The 20,680-nt window shown below is 37.4% G+C and overlaps 1 protein-coding gene across 3 annotated transcripts in view; it reads right to left on the reverse strand.

The window, feature by feature from the left end:
• FOLH1B (folate hydrolase 1B) overlaps positions 1-20,680 on the reverse strand; it is a 66,696-nt gene that overhangs the window by 13,993 nt on the left and 32,023 nt on the right. For all 3 annotated transcript variants that reach the window (XM_006871212.1, XM_006871211.1, XM_006871210.1), the window contains 6 exons: positions 14,116-14,214; positions 13,579-13,664; positions 11,818-11,937; positions 9,420-9,502; positions 7,658-7,721; positions 3,724-3,791 (listed from right to left, as the gene is read on the reverse strand). In XM_006871212.1, coding sequence (XP_006871274.1) covers positions 3,724-3,791; positions 7,658-7,721; positions 9,420-9,502; positions 11,818-11,937; positions 13,579-13,664; positions 14,116-14,210 — 516 coding nt within the window. In that variant the 5' untranslated portion in view covers positions 14,211-14,214. The remainder of the gene's footprint in view (positions 1-3,723; positions 3,792-7,657; positions 7,722-9,419; positions 9,503-11,817; positions 11,938-13,578; positions 13,665-14,115; positions 14,215-20,680) is intronic.

The following is a 20,680-nucleotide window of genomic DNA, read 5'->3' on the forward strand; positions in this document are numbered from 1 at the left end:
TGAACCATCCTTGCATCCCTGATATGAATCCCACTTGATCATGATGTATTATCTTTATGATGTGTTGGTGGAGTCTGTTGGCTAGAATATCATGGTGATATTGGTCTATAGTTTTCTTTCTTAGTGGCGTCCTTCCCTGGTTTGGGTATGAGGGTTATACTTGCTTCATAAAATGTATTAGGAAGTTTTCCATCCTCCTCTATATTTTGGAATTTTTGAGTAGAATTGGTGACAGCTCATCCCTGAATGTTTGGTAAAATTCACCAGTGAAGCCATCTGGGCCTGGACTTTTTTTGGTTGGATGTCTTTTGATGACCTGATCAATTTCTTTTTTTGTTATTGGTCTGTTCAGGTTTTCTACTTCACTTTGTGTAGGTTTAGGTAGGTCGTGTTTATCCATCTCTTGTACGTTTTCAAATTTGTTGGAGTATAACTCTTCATAGTATTCTATTATTATCCTTTTGATTTCCTTTGGTTCCGTTGTGACATCTCCGATGTGGTTTCTAATGCGTGTTATTTGTGTCTTCTCCCACTTTTCTTTTGTTAGGTTTTCCAATGATTGTCGATTTTGTTAATTCTTTCAAAGAACCAGCGTGGTAAATGTATTTTTAACTGAGAAATTTGTACAGTAGTCCCTGTTCACAAATTTGGCACAAATAATTAAGCCCGTCTTGATTATTCCACCCATGTACAAGTCAAATATTATAATGTCATATACAAAGATCCTGAGTTAGAAAACCAAAAGGGAAGAACATGCTCAGCATTTCTCAAGCTAAGGGAAGTGAAGGAAAAATTCAAGTCTAGACTTGAAATATTGAAGGATTCTATGGGCAAAATATTAAATGATACTGAAAATATCAAAAAAAGATGTAAGGAATATACATAGTCACTGTACCAAAAAGAAATGGTCTATGGTCAACCATTTCAAGAGGTAGTATATGATCAAGAGCCAATGATACTGAAGGAAAAAGTCCAAGGTACACTGAAGGCACTGGCAAATAACAAGGCTCTGGAAATTGATGGAATACAGATTGAAATCTTTCAACAAACTGATGTGGCACTGGAGGAACTCATTAATCTTAAAGACAGATACTGGCCAATTATTAGAAGGGATCCATATCTGTGTTCACTCCAAAGAGAGGTGACCCAATGGAACGAAGAAATCATTGGACAGTATCACATGCAAGCAAAATTTTGTTAAAGAAATTTTTTTAAAAAACAGCAATAGTACATTAACAGGGAACTGCCAGTGATTCAAGCCAGATACCGATGAGGATGTGGAACAAGGGATATAATTGCTGACACCAGCTGGATCTTGGCTGAGATCAGAGAATATCAGAAAGGTGTTTACCTGTGCTTATTGACTACACAAAGGCTCATGGCAAGCTATGGACAACATGACAAGCTATGGACAACCTGTACATAGACCAAGAGGTAGTTGTTCAAACAAAACAAGGAAACACTGAAAGTTTTAAAATTAGGAAATGTATGTGCCAGGGTTGTATTCTTTCACCATACTTATTCAATCTGTATGCTGAGCAAACAATTCAAGAAGCTGAATTATAGAAAGAAGAATGTGGCATCAGAATTGGAGGAAGACTCATTAACAACCTATGATATGCAGATGATACAACCTTGCTTGCGGAAAGGAAAAAGGACTTAAAATACTTACTGATGAAGATCAAAGACCAGAACCTTTGATATGTCTTGTATCTCAATATAAAGGAAAAAAAAAACAATAACTCACCACTGGACCAATAAATAACATCAAGATCAGTGGAGAAAATATTGAAGTTGCCAGAGACTTCGTTTTACTAGGATCACACATCAACACTCATAGAAGCAGCAGTCAAGAAATCAAATACATATTGCATTGGGCAAATCTGCTACATAATACCTCTCTAAAGTTTTTAGGAACACAGATGCTGGTCTGAAAACTAAGGTGTGCCTGACCCAAGTCATGGTATTTTCAATAACTTCATATGTATGTGAAAGTTAGACAATGAATAAAGAAAACTTCAGAAGAAAAAGAACAAACAAATCAATGTTGAATGAAGTACAGTCAGAATGCTCCTTCGAAGCTAAGATGGCAAGACTTTGTCTCATATGTTGGATATATTATCAGGAGGGACCAATCCCTGGAGAAGGACATCATGCTTGGTGAAGTGGAGGGTCAGAGAACAAGAGGAAGACCCCCAATGAGATGGATTGGCACAGAGGCAGCAGCAATGTGATCAAGAATAGCAATGATTGTGAGGTTGGCACAGTGTATCATTCTGTTGTTCATGAGGTCACTATGAGTTAGTACCAACTCAATGGTACCTAATAACAACAAATGACTGGCACAAACAGCTAAGCACTCACTACTAACTGAAAGGTGGTTAAACTCATCTCAGAGACTCCTTGGGAGAAAGGCCCAGTGATCTGCTTCCTAAAGCGTTGAAAACCCTATTGAGCAGTTTGACTCTGTACACATAAGGTCACCATGAGTTGGACGAGAACTAACAACAATTTCCAAATCTTAGAGTAGTTGCAGGAGAGACTAACATTGTTTGCACAAAAAGAACATAACTGAAAATTAAAGTTTGAACTAAAGTTGTAGTCCCAGGCAGCCACAGATGATCTTTGCAGAACACAAGATTATGTGGTTCAGAAATCAGGCCTACTGCTAAATTCAGCAGTAAAGAATCTCATTTTTCTGGATATTACTGTGTACTGAACACATATCCTAGACTGTGTTCTACTGATATGTGCACTTGCTAGTCTCCACCAGTCTCTGGAGGATACTTGCTATCTTCTCTCTTTGTATTTCCAGGACCCAGCACAGTGCTTGTACTGATTTATCAGTAAACTCACTGCTAAATAAACAAATAAATAAAAAGAGGTGATGCAAGTGCCCTTAACTGTCCTAAGCATTCATTAAAAACTGGTGGATTCATGGGGCAGGAGGACTAAATTGAAGACTTGGTCTATCAGCTTTGTTGGAATCCAGGTACCACTCTTGATCACGTTCAAGAGAATTAAGATAGCATTTATGTATCAGTGAAGATCACACTCTATTGAGCCAATGAACTAGAGCCCAGGGCAAAGTTCAGGTACAGTCAGGAAGGGTAGGTACAGGGTCTCAGCCTTTGCCCCAGACTGATTTGCCAACAGGAAGTCGACATCAGGTGTTTGTATGCATACTTTTTTTCAATCAGTTGTAACTTTTAACTCTTTCTGGCCCCTGAATTAACTGGCATCATGATATTAAGGAGTATAATTCAGTTAAGGAATACCATAGGATAAGGTCCTATGGTATAAGTTGTGAAATTGTGATGGCTGATTTTCCATGAGCTTAGTTTGCTTATCTCAAAATGGAGTGGTAGACATAATGCCACTCAGAGGCTGCCTCACAGTGGCTAAAGGAGAAATAAGAGAATACATACAAACACTTATTTAGATGTGTGATATTTATCAATATGGAGTCCTAGTGTGGCACTGCAGGATAATGCACTGGACGGCATTATCAGTTTGAACTGCAAGGTCAGTGGTTCAAATCTACCAGCCATTCCTTGGAAACTCTTTACAGGGTTGCTCTGAGTTGGAACCAATTCAGTGGTACTTAACAATAATAACATATGTCAATATGGAAGGAAAGATGTTTAACATAATAATGCAACTATAAGGAAACATCACTTGCAGAACTTAAGCTTTCTTAAATTATATGTAATTTCATTTTACCTCTTTTGTTAGGTTGTATACCAAGTTGAACATCAGTGGTGTACAGTCAACTCTCAGAGTGTAGTTTCCTAAAAGATAAAATCAACTGCATTTTATTCCATTTCATTTTTTATTGTTTTATGCAAAGACTGTTAACACCCTTGTCAAAATGATTGCTCTAGAGTAAAAATCTCTAATATCTCCCAATTGTCGTAGATTGAGTGTGTCCACCCAAAATACGTGTGAATTTGGCTAGGCCATGATTGTCAATAGTATGTAATTATCCTCCATTTTGTGATAGGATGTAATTATGCTAAGTATTGTAAATCTTAACCTCTATGGTATTAATGAGGCAGGATTTGTAGGCAATTATGTTGGGGTAGTCCTGGTGTGGCATTGTGGGTTAATGCACCAGATTGCAAAGTCATTTGAACTGCAAGGTAGAGGTTCAAGCTCACCAGCTGCTCCTTGGAAACCCTATACAGGGTTGCTATGGGTCGGAATCGACTTGACAGCACTTAACAACAACAACATGTTGGGGTAGGGTACAATTTACAAGATAAGGTTGTACCTTGAGCCAATGTCTTTTGAGATATAGAAGAGATTAAACAAGCAATCAGAGGGATCTACTAGCATCAAGAAAATAGAGCTGGGAGCAGATGCATCCTTTGTTTTGACTCAGGGTCCCCACATTGAGAACCTACTAGATAGAGGGGAAGATTGATGCCAAGGTGCAAGGAACGCAAGGCTGATGACACTGAAAGGAGACAAGGACATTCCCCCAGAGTCAAGACAGAAAAAGCCTTCCCCTCGAGCTGCTTTCCTGAATGTGGACATCTAGTCTCCTAAACTTCGAGAGAATCAATTTCTGTTTGGCAGTCATTCACTTGTGATATTTCTTCTTTAGCAGCACTAGATAGCTAAGACATAACTCTCAATAAAACCCAGCATCCTCAGCATGGCCCACAGTGCCCTTTGTGAAACAACCCCAGGTCTTCTCTTCAACATCTTCTCTTCTCATCTGCCTCAAGCATATGATCACCATAATGTTTTTGCAAGTACCATTCCCTCAGCTTGCATGATTTACTTCCTTACTTCTCTTAGATCTTGGTTAGATGTCATGTTTTCTAAAAGGCTTTCTCTGATCACTGTACATAAAACATAGTCTATTCTTATTCCCATCTTAGCCACCCTTCTTCTCTTCTAGCCTTGCTCTATTTCCCTCCAAACTATGTATGCACCTAACGTATTAATATTTTCTTGTTGTTTTTTTTTTTTTTTACAGCTTGTTTATTTTATTTAGCTGCTCTATGGGAGCAGGCACTTTTATTAGCTGCCAATTTCCCGGTGCCTACAACAGCTCTTGCATTTATTCAGTAAGTATTGTTAGGGAAAGTGAGTTTGTGAGCTAGGTACTCTCCAGGTGGTTCTGAATAGAAAGCAGAAATGAAGCCTCCTTTCCTCAGGATTTCTGGGTTTGGTGCAGGCAAGAGTGAAAACAAAACAAAACAAAAAAACAAAAAGCACCAGACAGTAGGCATTCCTTTGGGGAACTATGAGAGTACAGGAAGGTGCAGATATCAGAATGGGGATGGGGGGCATTAAGACTCTACCTGAGTCTTATAGCAGCAGAAGGATGAGCAAAACAGAAATGACATTTGAAGCTAAGAGATTAGCCTTGTCAAATGTCCAGAAATATTCATCATGCACTCAAAGAATGGCAAAATGCTTGATCCCAAAATGTTAAAATCACTTCTGGGAACAGCACAAATTGAAGCTTTACAAATGACTACTGGTACCACAACAGAACTGTTCATGGAACTTGAAAAGCGGATTCTCTAATTCAGCTGGGAGGAAAAATAGGCACAAATAGTCAATGAAATGCTGATAAGAGTGCATATTGACTGAGCTAATTTGGGGGTGAGAAAGGAGTTTGGAAGAATTAAAATGCACATTATCCATGCCCATTCATTTATACTAGTAACTCTCTACTCTCATTTTATGAAAAAGATGGCATGTAAATAGAATGAGAATTACTACAACAAATTGACGTTTTCAGACTATTAGAGAAATTACCCTATTGAATACATTCAAAAGAAAGATGAGGTTTTCTGCTCCTGCAAAGATTCAGTCTCAGAAACTCTATACAGGATCACTATCAGTCAGAACTGACTCTAGGGCATTTAACACCACCACCAACAACCTACTGAATATGTTATAAAAGTTTCTTTTTAAAATTAGATAGATCTATATGTACTGATGTGGGAAGTTATTCAGTGAGAAAGACAAGTTTCAGAGCCTATATGATATCACAAGTCTGCACAGTATGGTATAAAACAAAGAGTTGTGCTTAGAAGGAGAAAGTTGGTTCTTCTATTTCTAGTGTTCACATTTCAATCAGCAGTAATTATCAATGAAACTTGATTGCAGGCTTGGCTAATTTCAGATTGCAGAAGCTGATTGTTGTTGTTAAGGACCATCGAGGCGATGCCGACCCACAGCGACCCTGTATAGGGTTTCCAAGGAGCAGCTGGTGAGCTTGAACCACTGACCTTGCAGTTCAAATGACTTTGCAATCTGACACATTATTATAAGCTGGTAAAAATCTCAATTTCCTCATCGTTGGCGTTGGTGGTTAGTATGCAAATTTGAATAGTACTCATATGAACTGTTCTTCCTAGTAGGTAGGCAATATGATCCTATCACTGACAGTGTTACTCCTCAGGAGAGATCTTGCAATGTTCTTTTCAGCAATGAGTGTGACCCCATTCCTCTTCAATTTGTCATTTCCAGCATAGCAGACCATATGATTGTCTGATACCAGTCAATTTTCAGCTCACTAATGCCTAGGAATTTTTTTGTGCTGTTTTACATTTGTGATGTTTTCCAATTTTCCTAGATTCATACTTCATACATTGTTGTTGTTAAATTCTATCAAGTCAGTTCCAACTCACAGTGACCCTGTATAGGATTTCCAAGGAGCGACTGGTGGGTTTGAACTGCTGACCCTATGGTTCACAGTCCAGTACTGATCCTAGAGCACCACACCAGGAGTTCTTTCATGCATTACATATTCTGATTACTAATGGATATTTGCGGCTATTGCTTCTCATGTTGAGTCATGCCACAAAAGCTAGTGAAAGTCCTGAAATCTTTGCTCCATCCATGTCATTAAGGTCTGTTGAAAGGTAGCCCTTCCCCAGTTGCATTTGAGTGCCTTACAACCTGAAGGGCTCATCTTCTGCACTATATCAATGTTCTTCTGCTAAACATAGGTTTTTAGTAGCTAATCCCTTAGAAATAGTCCACCTCTTCCTTCTTATTCTGTCTTAATCTAGAAGCTCCACTGAAATCTGTCTACCATGGGTGACCATGCTAGTATTTGAAATACTGTTGGCATACTTTGCAGTACCACAGCAACATGTAAGTCACTACAACATGACAAACTGACAGATGACTAGCACTCATTGTTGTTGTTGTTAAGTGCCATTGAGTGGGTTTGAACTCATAGCAACCCTGTATAAGGTTTCCAAGGAGCAGCTGGTGAATTTGAACTGCCAACATTGAAGTTCAAACTGACCTTGCAGTACAGTGCTTATTCTCCAGTGCCAGACCAGAACTTCAGAGCATAACAAAATAAAAAAAATCAATTCAGCATATTCCCTATTTATATGTTACTAGATTTGTCTTATTGTTGTTGTTAAGTGCCATCAAGTCAGTTCCTACTCATAGTGACTATGTATAGGGTTTCTGAGACTTTAAATCTTTGAGGGAACAGAAAGCCTCATCTTTCTCTTGTGCAGCGGCTAGTAGGCTTGAACTTCTGACCTTGTGGTTCACAGTCCAGTGTTTATCATATGGATCCACTGCACCTTAGCATTAGTGTATACTTTATTAACTAGACATCTCGTACTAGCATAATCACATCTTTTCCTTAGAGACCAACAATATTTACCTTCTATAGAAGAGTCAGCATTTATATAGGCTACACCACGTTCTTGAAGGAGTCGGGAATTGTCCTATGGAAAAAAAATAAAGAAAAGCATAAACATACAGCCATACTCCTTCATATCCCTTCCCTCCTCATCCCCTAAAATTCACATTTACATTTACTGGATACACATTTCTAAATTAGGTTGGCCCAAGTAAATTTTAACTCTACAAACATCTCTAAAATAATATATTTGAAATAATTTCAATAACCATTATTGATAAGGAACTACATCTAAAACATTTTAATACCTAAATTTAAGGTAAAATTGTCCACATACTTCATAGAGCAAATGGAAAAGGAGTTGATTACTTAACCACACTATAATATATCCTTTGCAAAATAGTTTTAGAAAACATTAATTACCTGAGAAACTTAGCAATGCAAGTAGGGATTCTTGGCTTACTCACAGGAAATGAAGTATTTAAAATATATGGTGTTGTAAAATGTATGAAATTTAGTTGTTTCCCTTATGGTGCTATAGGATAAGCACTTGACAGCAAGGTTGGTTTGAACCACAAGGTAAGTGGTTCAAACCCACAAGCTGCTCCTTGGAAGCCCTATGCAGGGTCGCTATGGGTCAGAACCAACTCAAAGGCATTTAACAACACCAACAACAAATACTTCTTCAAGTGTTCTAAAAGTGTGCAATTATTGATTTGATCAATAGGTGGTATCACCTTTCAGGAGATATTCTCAGTACTTGTCTGTGTTTCAGGGTATGCGTCTGTTGTTAAGTGTCTTCAACTTGGTTCTGACTCATAGTGACCCTGTATAGAGTTTCTGAGGAGCAGCTGGTGGGTTTAAACTGCCAACCTTGTGGTTTGCAGTCCAGTGCTGACCCTACAGCACCACACCCCAGATAGCAAAGCTTTTTTTTTTTTTTTGAGATGTCATTATGGATCTTGGATCACCTAAACATGCAATTTTCTTTGCTTTCTGATTAGAAGAACAAAAATGGGGGTGGGGGGGGGAGTGTAATTGAGAGATGAAAAAAAAAAAAAAAAAAGGTACAACATTCAAATAGACAAATCACATCCTCAAAGTATTTAAGCTCTTCCTGAGAACAGCCTAAATCTTTTATGTATAAGTTTCCAATAGGTCTGGAGTATAAAAGGAAATTACAACATGACTGGAAGTTTATGAAACAAATATTAACATTGCTTATATTTACCATACAAGTAATGTCTCTATTGGAGTCCTGTGGGATAATGCACTGGACTGAAAGGTCAGTTTGAACTGCAGTGTTGGCGGTTCAAATTCACCAGCTGTGCCTTGGAAACCCTATACATGGTTGCTATGAGTTGGAATGAACTCAACAGTATTTAACAACAAGAATGCTTCTATTTTACAAAGCCAAAAAATAAATAAACTAAAGCCAATCCATGCAAGTAATATTACTTTCAAAGGCTCTAGTAAATATTCAACAGCGCCCTGGTGACAGACTGAGGTAGACTTCAGGCTACTAACCGAATGGTTGGTAGTTTAAAACCACCAGCTGTTCCACCAAAGAAAGATGAGACAGTATGCGTCTAATAAAGATTTACAGTCTTGGGGAAGATCTGTTCTGTCCTATCAGAGTCACTATGAGTCAGAGTCGATTTGATTGGTAGCAGGTTTAATGGGTTTGGTCATTTTTGTTTTTCGGTAGTAAATATTCTACGGTGGAAATTAAGTTCTAACTTGTTCATTATCCTGAAAATTTATCTTGAAATTATGAACTAACCTCTGCCCACTCTGTAGAACCAAGCAGACCAAATTCTTCTGCATCCCAGCTTGCAAACAAAACTGTTCTTCTAGGTCGCCATCCTAAAACATAGCATCTTTGTCAACAACACTTAACAACAGTACATACACACACACTCAGAAAATACATAATATAGTCAAGACATTACTAAGCTCAAAAAAAGAGAAAGAAACTTAGTTGGTTATGTTATTAAATTTGGATTGTTGTGGGACTCTTAATTTGTATAAAATCCTTTGTATGATTATATTGAAAATGTAAAGAAAAGAAAAATCCCTAGAAGGGCACAAATATTTTGTTAGGATTTTGATGATAGGGTATGTATTAGAATGTATTGGTGGTCTGTAACTGTCTACAATAAAAGAAAGCCTTAGATGAGAGCAGATTTAACTGAGAAAATATTTTAGAACTCTGCCCTGTTATTACTGCATTCACATGAATAATTGTTGTGTGGTTCTACTCTATTCTCTGAATTAGTCAAAAGAGACAAAAGTTTGCAATCTCAATGCTTGTTGCTGCTCCTGAAAGCTACCGAATTCAATAGGATGGTCATAAGATTTAGAGGTTATAAACACTAACATTGGAATTAAGCAAAGATTTTGTTTCACACCTTGATTCCTCACTTACTGGCTGTGTGACCAAGGAAATGTTATTCTAACTTACTAAACCTCAGTTTCCTCATCTGTATACCAAAGAGCCAGGACACGTACTCAGTTATATGCCTACTATCCCACTAAACTATGATGTCTCTATTTAAAACAAACACAAACATATTCCATTTTTTCTATACCATCTTATCTTATGTTTTAAAAAATAGAACTAGGATACCTGAATTTACATAATTCTTTAAATTAGAGCCATGCATAATTTCATTACAAACGTTTCATCATTTTACAAGATTCCCTATGGTAAATACATAGCATTATTGGGACAACTATGCATAATACTAAAAGAATGCAATGATGAGTCTTGGTACGACACTGCAGGATAAGCATTGGACTGCTAACCACAAGGTCAGCAGTTCAATCTCACAGCCACTCCTCAGAAACCCAGTACACTCGACGCACACCCTACACAGGGTTGTTATGAGTCACAACCAACACAATGGCACTTAACAACAACAATAACTAAGAATAAATTTGAATGGTGTTTTTAACAAACTTGATGAAAGTAAAACACCAGGCTCAATAGCAGTAAGATATAAATTTTTAATTAGCACATATGAACCATTTATTAAAATAATAACCTGTAATTTTTGATTACTTATTAGTATAAAAATACTGTACATGTACTCCTCACTTATCAACATAGGTCATTTTACAAAATTGGCATTGTGTGAAAATGGAGAATGACAACATCAAATCACAAAATGAAGGCAGACTACATCATTATATCACTGCTCAACTGCCTCATTGCATAACTGACAAACTATGTCATTAAACAGCTGCCAAATTATAGCAATACACAACTGCCAAAATACTGAGATTTACAGTTCAGCCATGTCGACACATAACTTTCACCATCACAACTAGCATCAATCTTTGCATCTCAGTGCTCGTACTACCAGATGTACTCATTAATGTGCAAAATAGTTACATGTTAGATATTTGACTATCATCAATGCAAAATGTCAGACAAGATAGTTGATAAGAGAATAATAACATATTAGAACTGTTCTAAACATAAATCCACTTAATTTTCCTGACAGTCAACAATTAGATAGAATGACCAAGGTGCAAGAGAATGAAGGTAACATGCAAAATTCCCTTAAGCAGCAAGACTGTTGTCTTCTGAAAAGTCTCTACCTCCTCAATTACTTAGAATATGTGACCTATATATGAAGCTGGAAAGCCCTAGGAACCCCTACTCATAAAATGTTGACTTAAGACTAATCCTGTATGTCCTTACAGTGAAGAAATCCATCTCAGTGTACAATAATATAATTCCTTTGTATTATTCCAGATTAAAATTTAACATGCAAACATCAATAATATACAGAATATTTGCAAATAAATACAAAATTAAATCAAATATAATTAATGAACCAATAAAGGTAATAAAGTCATTATTTATTGAAAGCTATCTGATGTTACTAAGTATGCGTACTACAAAGTGCTCTAGCTCTTAAAATGACAGATTTTATAGATATCATTCCTGCAGATCCTACACTTCACAGATGACTAAATTGGAATCCTGGTATAGCACAGTGGAACAGAGCACTGGACCGCAAGTTTGGATTGGAACACAAGATTGATGGTTCAAACTCACCAGCCACTCCTTGGAAACCCTACACAGAGGGTCACTATGAGTCGAAACTGACTCAATGGCACTTAACAGCAACAATAAACTGAAACTTAGAATAATTCTTTGTTTGCATTACCTGCTTTTTTCAGCTTTCCAAAACTCCTCACAATTTCATGAACAACAGCTGCTCCACTCTGCGGGTCGATGCCACCAAAAACCCAGGAGTCACGATGACCTCCAAGAATGACATATCTGTCTAGAAAGCATCATTATAAGATCATTAATCATCTCAGGTCAGCAAGAGAAAAAAATGCAAATAGAGCAAACATGTCTACACACAAAACACAACTCAAAGAAATATTGCAACATTCCTGAAGAATGATTAAATATGTTGTTTTGTTCTGATTTTGATGTGTATGTTTTATCTAAAAAAAATCTCAAGCCAAGACAAAAACATGTATCTCAATGTATTAAAGCAGTTATAGATAGCAATAACTTATTCAAACCTTAGTCCATAAAATTACCTTTACCCATGTCTTTATATGATACTACTCTATTATTCTTCCTTACCAAATAAACCACTTACTGATTCCAGTATTTTCTGAGTGAGAGAACACAGTGGTTGTATAGTAAGTTCTATACTTCCTACTCCTTGTACTCAATTTTCAAGGTACAGCTCAATATTATTCTTCTCTAAGAACCTTCCCTGTTTTCTAGAGAAAGAAGGACTTATTCTGTCTTTACAGCTCTTGGGGAAATATTTTCATACCTGATATGCATTTATCACACTTAAACATCTGGTTCCCATTCCTAATTAGATTTAAGTTCTTTGTTTCTGGTCTGGGTCATTTTTATCGCTCCAGTCCCATTCCTAGCACAAAGTTGGCAATTATTATGTGTTAAGTAAGAGTTAGGAGTTACTGAGTGGCATAATTGGGTAGGCACCAGACTACTAACCAAAAGGTTGGAGGTTGAACCCACTGAGAAATACCTCAGAAGAAAGGTCTGTCAATCTGCTACCATAAAGTCACAGTCTTGAAAACACTACAAAGCAGTTCTAAGTCTACATAAGTGTTTTTTTGTTTTGAGTAAGATTCAATGAATATATTGCTATATATATATTTTTAGTGCTCATTAGAAGCATATCAATATTATTGATCCCTGAAACAAAGCACTGGATGCTTGTAAGAAAGAAAAGCAAATTAATTATTTCTGTTTTTATAAGAAATATGTAACCAAATTACTTACTAAGGAACTGAAAATTAACAAAGACTTTCATAAAGGGATTTTGAAACAGAGATGTCACTTTAAATCTCTTATGAAAAGAATATGCAGTTTTAGAGAATTCTCTTTATAATTTCCATGTTTTACTTCTAATTTGGCATTGTATAAGCATAGTTGGGATGACTATATAATTGGTGACATTTAAAGGAAAAGTATTAAGTACATCTAAACTAGCATATGTATTACTAAATTATTTCTGAAATTCTGTGTTATATTGACTTCGTATTGACTTAAATTGTGGAAACTGTAAAGGATGTATTAATTCAAGGTAACCTTAAGATTCATTTGTAGCCATACATTTCCATATATACTTACAATAAAGACATATACTCATACAAAACACATGGTGAATAAATCCAGAAAACTTGGAGAAACATAGTAAAATAATTTTCCCCTGTCCTTCCTCCCTTGATTGAGGACGTCATACACATTGGTCATGTGACTAGCCTAGTCTCAACACTTAATTTTTTTTTCTTTACAACATGTATTATAATAACAGGTTACCTCATACTTATGTATTTTGTGTATATTTAAGTTCTATTAGGATAAGGAGTTGCTTTTCTTTCAGAGCAGTACTTGACATCAAAACGTTGCTCCATCGATAGTGATTTACCTGGTTCCACTGCTCCTCTGAGCGTTCCAATCACATTGTAAATTCTGGTTACTTTACTGTTAGACTGGATATGCATCTTGACTTTTCTAATGTAAAAATCAAAGACAAATTCTCAAAAAAAAAAAAGGGTTAAAAGGTTATCACCCACAATAATTTTAAAAATCTTACACATCATTTAAAATAAACAATTTGTAGATGTACATAGGCAAAACTATGTTGCTCCATTGTAATAGTGTAAAAGTCTTCCCCTCTTAATCTGTAGTTTTGCTTTCTACTGGTTTTAGGTTTGTTTTTTTTTTTTTGCCCCTGTCATCCTCTGTGATTACTGGAGTCCTGGTGCTGCACTGTAGGATCAGCACTGACCTGCTAACTAAAAGGTCAGTGGTTCAATCCCACCAGCCTCTCCTCAGAAGCCCTATATAGGGTGGCAATGAGTTAGAACTGACTCAACTGGCACCTAGCAACAACAACAACTGTGATTGTTACACACAAAATGGTGCTCCTTAAAAATAGTTAACATCAATACAGCCTCCTCACTGTGTAGAAAAGTTTCCAGTAAAGCCAGGTCCAACGTTGTAGGGCACATTGAGACTTCCTTTCCAGCTGTTATCTGGTGATGCTGATCCACCCATTTTTCTGTTGGACACAAAGAGTGCTATTAGTTGAAGACAAACTTTACAGTGAGAAGTTACAATGTCAATTAATTTGCCTTTGCTCACAATAGATCCTCTCAGCTAGGGACAGTGTTAAATGCTTTGCATAAAATGTGCCATTTTATTCCTAATATAGCTCTTTTAGGAGTCCTGATGGAGTACTATAGAATAAGCCCTGGACTGCTTGCTAATCACAAGGTCAACAGTCCAAACCCATCAGCCAGTCTTTAGAAACCTTATTCAGGGTTGCTAGGAGTCAGAATTAACTCAATGACACATAACAGCAACAACAACACAACTTTCTAAGTTATATTACTATTCCCATTTCACAGATGAGGATCGTGAGGCTTAGAGCTAAGAGAGATTAGGTAACATGCCTAAAGTTACACAGCTAGTAAGAGGTAGAGCTGAGATTCTTATCATTGATAAGAACACTGTGTGTCATCAGTTTGTAAGATCTGTTAATGATAGATCAGTGGTTTCAATCTACAAGCTGCTCCTCAGGAGAAAGATTTACAGACCTGAAAACCGTTGGGGGAGTTTGACTGTATCCTATAGGGTCCCTATAAGTTGGAATTGACTCGATTGCAAAGGGTTTTGGCTTAGATTATCACTTTCAAATAGTTGTTGTTGTTGTTAGGTGCCATTGAGTCAGTACCGACTCCTAGGGACCCTATACACAACAGAACGAAACACTGCCCAATCCTGGACTAAGCTGTTGTTGCCACGCTTGAGTCCATTGACACTGCCACTTGGTCAATCCATCTGTTGGGGGTCTTCCTCTTTTTCTCTGACCCTCCACCTTACCAAACATGATATCTTTCTCCAGCAACTGGTCTCTCCTGACAATATGTCCTAAGTATGAGAGACGAAGTTTGGCCATCTTGGCATCCAAGGAGCACTCTGGCTACACTTCCTTCAACACAGATTTGTTGGTTCTTTTGGCAGCCCATGGCACTTTCAATATTCTCCTCCAACACCATAGCTCAAAAGCATCAAATCTTCTACATTTTTCCTTATTCACTGTCCAGCTTTTGCATGCAAATGAGGTTATTGAAAATACAATGGCTTGGGTCAGACTCACCTTAGTCTTCAAGCTGACTATGCTAAAATGCACTCAAAACATTCTTAAGGAACACCTTTATGTATAACTCTGGAATTTTTTATAATGTTATTAATATCATTGTTAAAAATATTTTCAAAGATGTATATGGTCATTCTTGAAAATATTTTCAAGCACATCTTATTAGGAATAAAGGAGGAATTGGGAAAGGGTAGCCATTTCAACTTTCAGGCTCCAAAATTTCATATTTTCTTTGGTTGCAAAAGTTAGAAGAGTACAGGGGGACTGTCCAGTCCAAGCCACTAGTCATTGATTATATCAGAAACCTTAGAAAAAGGTCATGCAGAAAGTGCAAAACGGAAAATGATTGCCAACCCACAATTCTATATCCAATGACACTATCTTTCAAAATTGAAAGAGACATCAAGACATCCCCAGATTCATGCAAAATAAATAAATAAATAACTTGATGATTTGTAGCTAGGAGAGCTGCAAAAAACAGTAGAAAGAGTCCTTTAGGCTACAAATGAAAAGACAGTACACCATACCTTGTATCTACATGCAAAGGTAGCAACATAGGTAAATAAGTGGGGACTTCAAAAAAATTCATGGAAAACTTCCATTATCTTTTTAAATTTCATTTTCCCATGAACTTTCCAAAGTTCCCTCATATAAAACACAGTATACAGGTATTTTTTGGTTGGAACTTTTTTCTCTTGTCTGATTTAAAAGACAACTACATAATAAAATACACCTGGTGTGGTGCCACAGGATAATGCACTGGACTGCAAGGTCAGCTTGAACCACAAAGTCGGCAGTTAAAACTCACCAGCCACTTCTCAGAAACCCTTTACAGGGTCACTACGAATCCTAACTTACTCGATGGCACTTAACAACAACAACAACGACAACAACATCATCATACCCTCCACATGTTTAGGTTTTAAAGACCAGGTATTTATGCAAAAATTGGAATTATAAGGAAATGAAGGGTCTTTTATTCTGTTTTTAGACATCCCGTTTGCCTCAATTTTTGTTTATTTTTTTATTTAGAAAATACAGCCACAGAAGTAATAACAGTTAAGTGTGAGAAGTGATAAATTAGTCCTCTGCAGAGAGGAAGGCATGTAGGAGACAAGGCTGGGTAAAGCCAGGCTGGGTGACCCACTTCACTTTCCTCATGCAGCTTCAGAGTCTCTCCTGTGGGAGTTCCCTCCAGGGCTGCTCCTGCCCCTGAAAGCCCTGTGTTCACTCTCCAGGAGCCTGCTCTGCCCTAACAGGGCCTGCTGAGTCATCAAGGCTCAGGGCTTTCTGGGATGGTGCCAGGAGCCAGGCCACACACCCAGCTCCAGCAAGGCAGACACTTCAGGTCTGGTTAACTCACTTTGGGATGCCATTTAACTCACACACATTTCTTCCAAACATTGTCTTTGGTACTTAATTCTTTCCTCCATTCCCACCCAACAGCAATTTTGAGCTGCAAGGCCTCAGGCTATATAGGAGCTGGGAACCCAGAATAGGTGCCTATTGGTTCAGTGTTATCTGTACCCCTGCCTGAAAGTCACAGCCAGGAGGAAGCCAGCCGCCTGCTTGGAAGCTGGATGAAGGGTCCACTGGCATGAGGGAGTGGAAAGCATGGGACGGCCTGGCCAGCTTCCCAGAGGCCATCCTGAGACCCTCAAGGGAGGGGACAATCCACAGCCTTTTCTACCATGTCTGTCATCTCATTGTACAAGATAGTCCACAAAATGGTCAGAGAGTAGGTTTTCTACTACTGTAATAAACACAAAATATCAGATAATAAGATAGTCATAAGTAAGGAATAGGTATAACTATGGAGTCCTGGTGTGGCACTGTGAGTTAATGCTCTGGACTACAAGGTCGTTGAACTGCAATGTTGGCAGTTCAAACTCACCAGTTACTCCTTAAAAAACCTATATAGAGTTGCTTTGAATCGGAACTGACTCAATAGCACACAATATCAGCAATGCACATATTGCAAGGTTAGCGGTTCAAACTCACCAGCAGCTCCTCATAAACACTATTCAAGGTTGCTAAGAAGGGGGACCTGATTAGACAGCCCTAACTTTATTGCCTGTCATGTTTGTTTTTTAACTCTTTATTGTGAATTGAGTAGTGAAGGTTTACAAAGCAGATCATCAGTTTTACATTCAAGTCACATATTTTGCTTCATTACATGGTTGCAAACCCCTGTATCTACCAACAGTTGACAGCTTTTACCTCTATTCACTTTAACTATTGCATTCCTCCCTGCGTCTCCTGTTACCTTCATCTTTCCTCCACTAATCTCCCTCTTGGTACCTATTGCCTACCCTGTCACCCATGTTAACAACATGTGTCTACCCTCTAGCCCAAGAATAATTTTCCCTTCCCCATGACTCTCCTACCCCATCCAAAATCATCATGTATTGCTTCTTTTATCAAGAAAACCTTTTTTAACTTTTATAACATTGGACTCATACAATGTTTGCCTTTTTGTGATTGACTAATTTCACTTTGAATAATATCCTCCAAGTTCAACCATGTTGTGGGGTGTTTCTTAGATTCATCATTATTCTTCAATGTTTTATAGTATTCCATGTGTAAATGTACCAAAGTTTGTTTACACATTCTGTTGATGGGCATTTAGGCTGTTTCCATCTTGATCATATCTCTTGTAGACAGCATATTGAAAGATCCAGTTTTCTTATCCATTCTGCTCTTTATGTCTCTGATCGGTACATTTAATCTGTTTACATTCAGTATAGTTATCAACAGGTATGAATTTATTGTTGTCATTTTTCTGTCTCTGCTTTTGTGATGTTTTGGAATTCTTTGTTTCACATAATTTCCTATGCTGAGTTCATTTTTTTTGTGGGTTTTTCATTTCTCTTGTGTTAATGTTTACTAAATCTTTATGATTTTCCTCTTTTTTATTTTGATGTGCATATACACTTTAATTTATTTTTCTTTGCGGTTGACCTGTAATTTATTAATATTTTCCTTGCTTAAACAAGTCTGTTTTTATTCTACTTACTTGACATCTTTGTCATTTGTAAGTTCTGTATCTATACAGTTCCCTCTTTTTACTTTGTGATTGACTTCATTATACATTGATATCTCTGGTTCCCTATTTTCAGTCTTTACAGATTTCTTTTACTTTAAATACTTCTATATTTGGATTGATTTTTGTATGCTGTTTTCATGGATGGAAATCTCAGGATGCTGTCTGCTGTGTTGGTTCTCAGTTCCTTTAGCATTTTTTGTAAAGTTGGTCTGGTCATTACAAATTGCTTAAATTTCTGTTTATCCAAAAGTAGGACATATTGTAATTTTGCCATCCTATTTGAGGTACAACTTTGCTGGGTATATGATTCTTGTTTGGCAATTTTTTTTTTCTTTCAGGGTTCTACATATGTCATCCTATTGCCTTCTTGCTTGCCTGGTTTCTGCTGAGAAATCAGAGCTAAGTCTTACTGGTTTTCCTTTGTAGGTAACTTTTCACTTTTCACAAGCTGTCCTCAGGATTCTTTCCTTGTCTTTGGTTATGGAAAGTTTGATTATAATATGTCTTAGTGATTTTCTTTTGGGATTTGTCCTGTTTGGAGTTCTTTCAGCTTCTTTAATGTTTATCTGCTCATCTTTCATAATGTTTGGGAAGTTTTTTGTTTTTTTTTCAAAACTCTTAGATTATTTTCTCTGTGCTTCTCTTCCTGTTCTGGAATTCCAATCACCCATAGTTTTCCTCTTCAAGATGTTCCATATAAGTCTTAGGCTTCTTGTGGATATTTTCATTCTTTTTTTTGAATTTTTTCTTCTAGCATATTAGTATTGAGAGATTTCTCTTTAAGCTCACTGATTCAGGCTTCCAATGCTTTGCATCTACTTCTTTGCCCTTTCAATGTAGTGTTCATTTCTGAGATCTTAGTATTAATCTTCTGGATTTCTAATTGCAGGTTTTGTATTGTTTCAAAATCTGTATTTATTTTGTTTGTTCTTGCAATGTTTTCCTGAATTCTTCTAAAGTTTTTATTGTGGTCTCCTTGCTTTCCTCAGTCTTTTTGTTGATCCTTTGAAGATACCTAATTATCATTTTTTTGAATTCTTTTAACACTTAATTCCATTACCTTTTCTTCCTTAGAATTGTTTTCTGGCATTGCATCTTGGTCATTTGTTTGAGCCATCCTCTCTTATTTTTCAGTGTGAGTTAAAATTGTCTGTTGTCTCTGGGGCTTGTGTGGTTGTCATATTTGTTAAATAAACAGTGCAGTTATTGGACCCAGAGGGGAGACATCTCTGGGTGGGCTCCTGCAATTCAATGAGCTCACCAGGCAGTTATGGAAGGGAGTGACAGCAGAGATCCTGGTCCTAAATGAAGTTCCTATCGGCCTTAGTGTTATCTATGTTCAGGGCACTCAATCTAGAAGTAGTTCATGGGAGCTCTTGAAAGAGCTGGTTTTAGAGTCTGTTAGGGTCACATGGAAGCTAGGGGCAGCATGATTGATTAATTGCTGATTTGGTGGCTCTGCATATGTTTTAGGTCTGGAGGTGAGCCCACTTGAATTCAGGCACCAAAACAGTGCACCAAAGAGGAGCAGCTGGTTTCAAACTCATCCTGCTGTGGCAACCAACCATGCAGTTCCAAACTCCAAAAGAGCAGGATCTGCTCTGGGGGTGGAGGAGGGTGGGAGCTGGCCACATTTCTGGCCACTAAGGGAGTGTGGGGAAAAGAAGAACCCACACACAGCTGCATGAAGCTGCTCTTCCAGGCCTCCCTTCACTGCCAAAATTGCTCACAAGATGATCAAGCTGCATCTGGCCAGCTGTTTACCAGTCAGATTCCCTCTTTCACTGTCCTTGCTTGCCCTTCTTCCCAGCAAGCACTTCACCCACCTTTCTAGTCTGTATTCTGAAGTTCAGAGTGCTAGAATTTTCATCTATGTTTATCTTATTTTGTGTCTCATATCTTTGTTATTGAGAGTCCATGTAGTGTGTCTGCCTAGTCCACCCTCTTGCCAGTGCCAGAAGTCCTCTTACCTGTCTTGTTATTTGACATTTCACATTTAGCACAATAGTAAAAAATCTGTGTGATTATTTTCATATTGGCAATGCACATCTGGTAGTAATGAATGCAGAAAGGCAAGATGAGAGTAACATTGACTTTGATGGTTAAAGTTGTGTCATGGTAGGCCATGATTCTCAGTGCTTTTGCAGTTATGTAATAATGTGATTTGCTAGCTGTGTAATGATGTAATCCAGCAGTTATGTACTGATTTCATTTGGCAGTTATGCAATGATGTAATTTTCTAGCTGTGTAATGATGTAATCCAGCAGTTATGTAGTGATCTCATTTGGCAGTTATGTAATGATGTAATTTGCTAGCTGT

This window comes from Chrysochloris asiatica, unplaced genomic scaffold, assembly GCF_000296735.1.
Source record: "Chrysochloris asiatica unplaced genomic scaffold, ChrAsi1.0 scaffold00163, whole genome shotgun sequence".
Classification (NCBI taxonomy): domain Eukaryota; kingdom Metazoa; phylum Chordata; class Mammalia; order Afrosoricida; family Chrysochloridae; genus Chrysochloris; species Chrysochloris asiatica.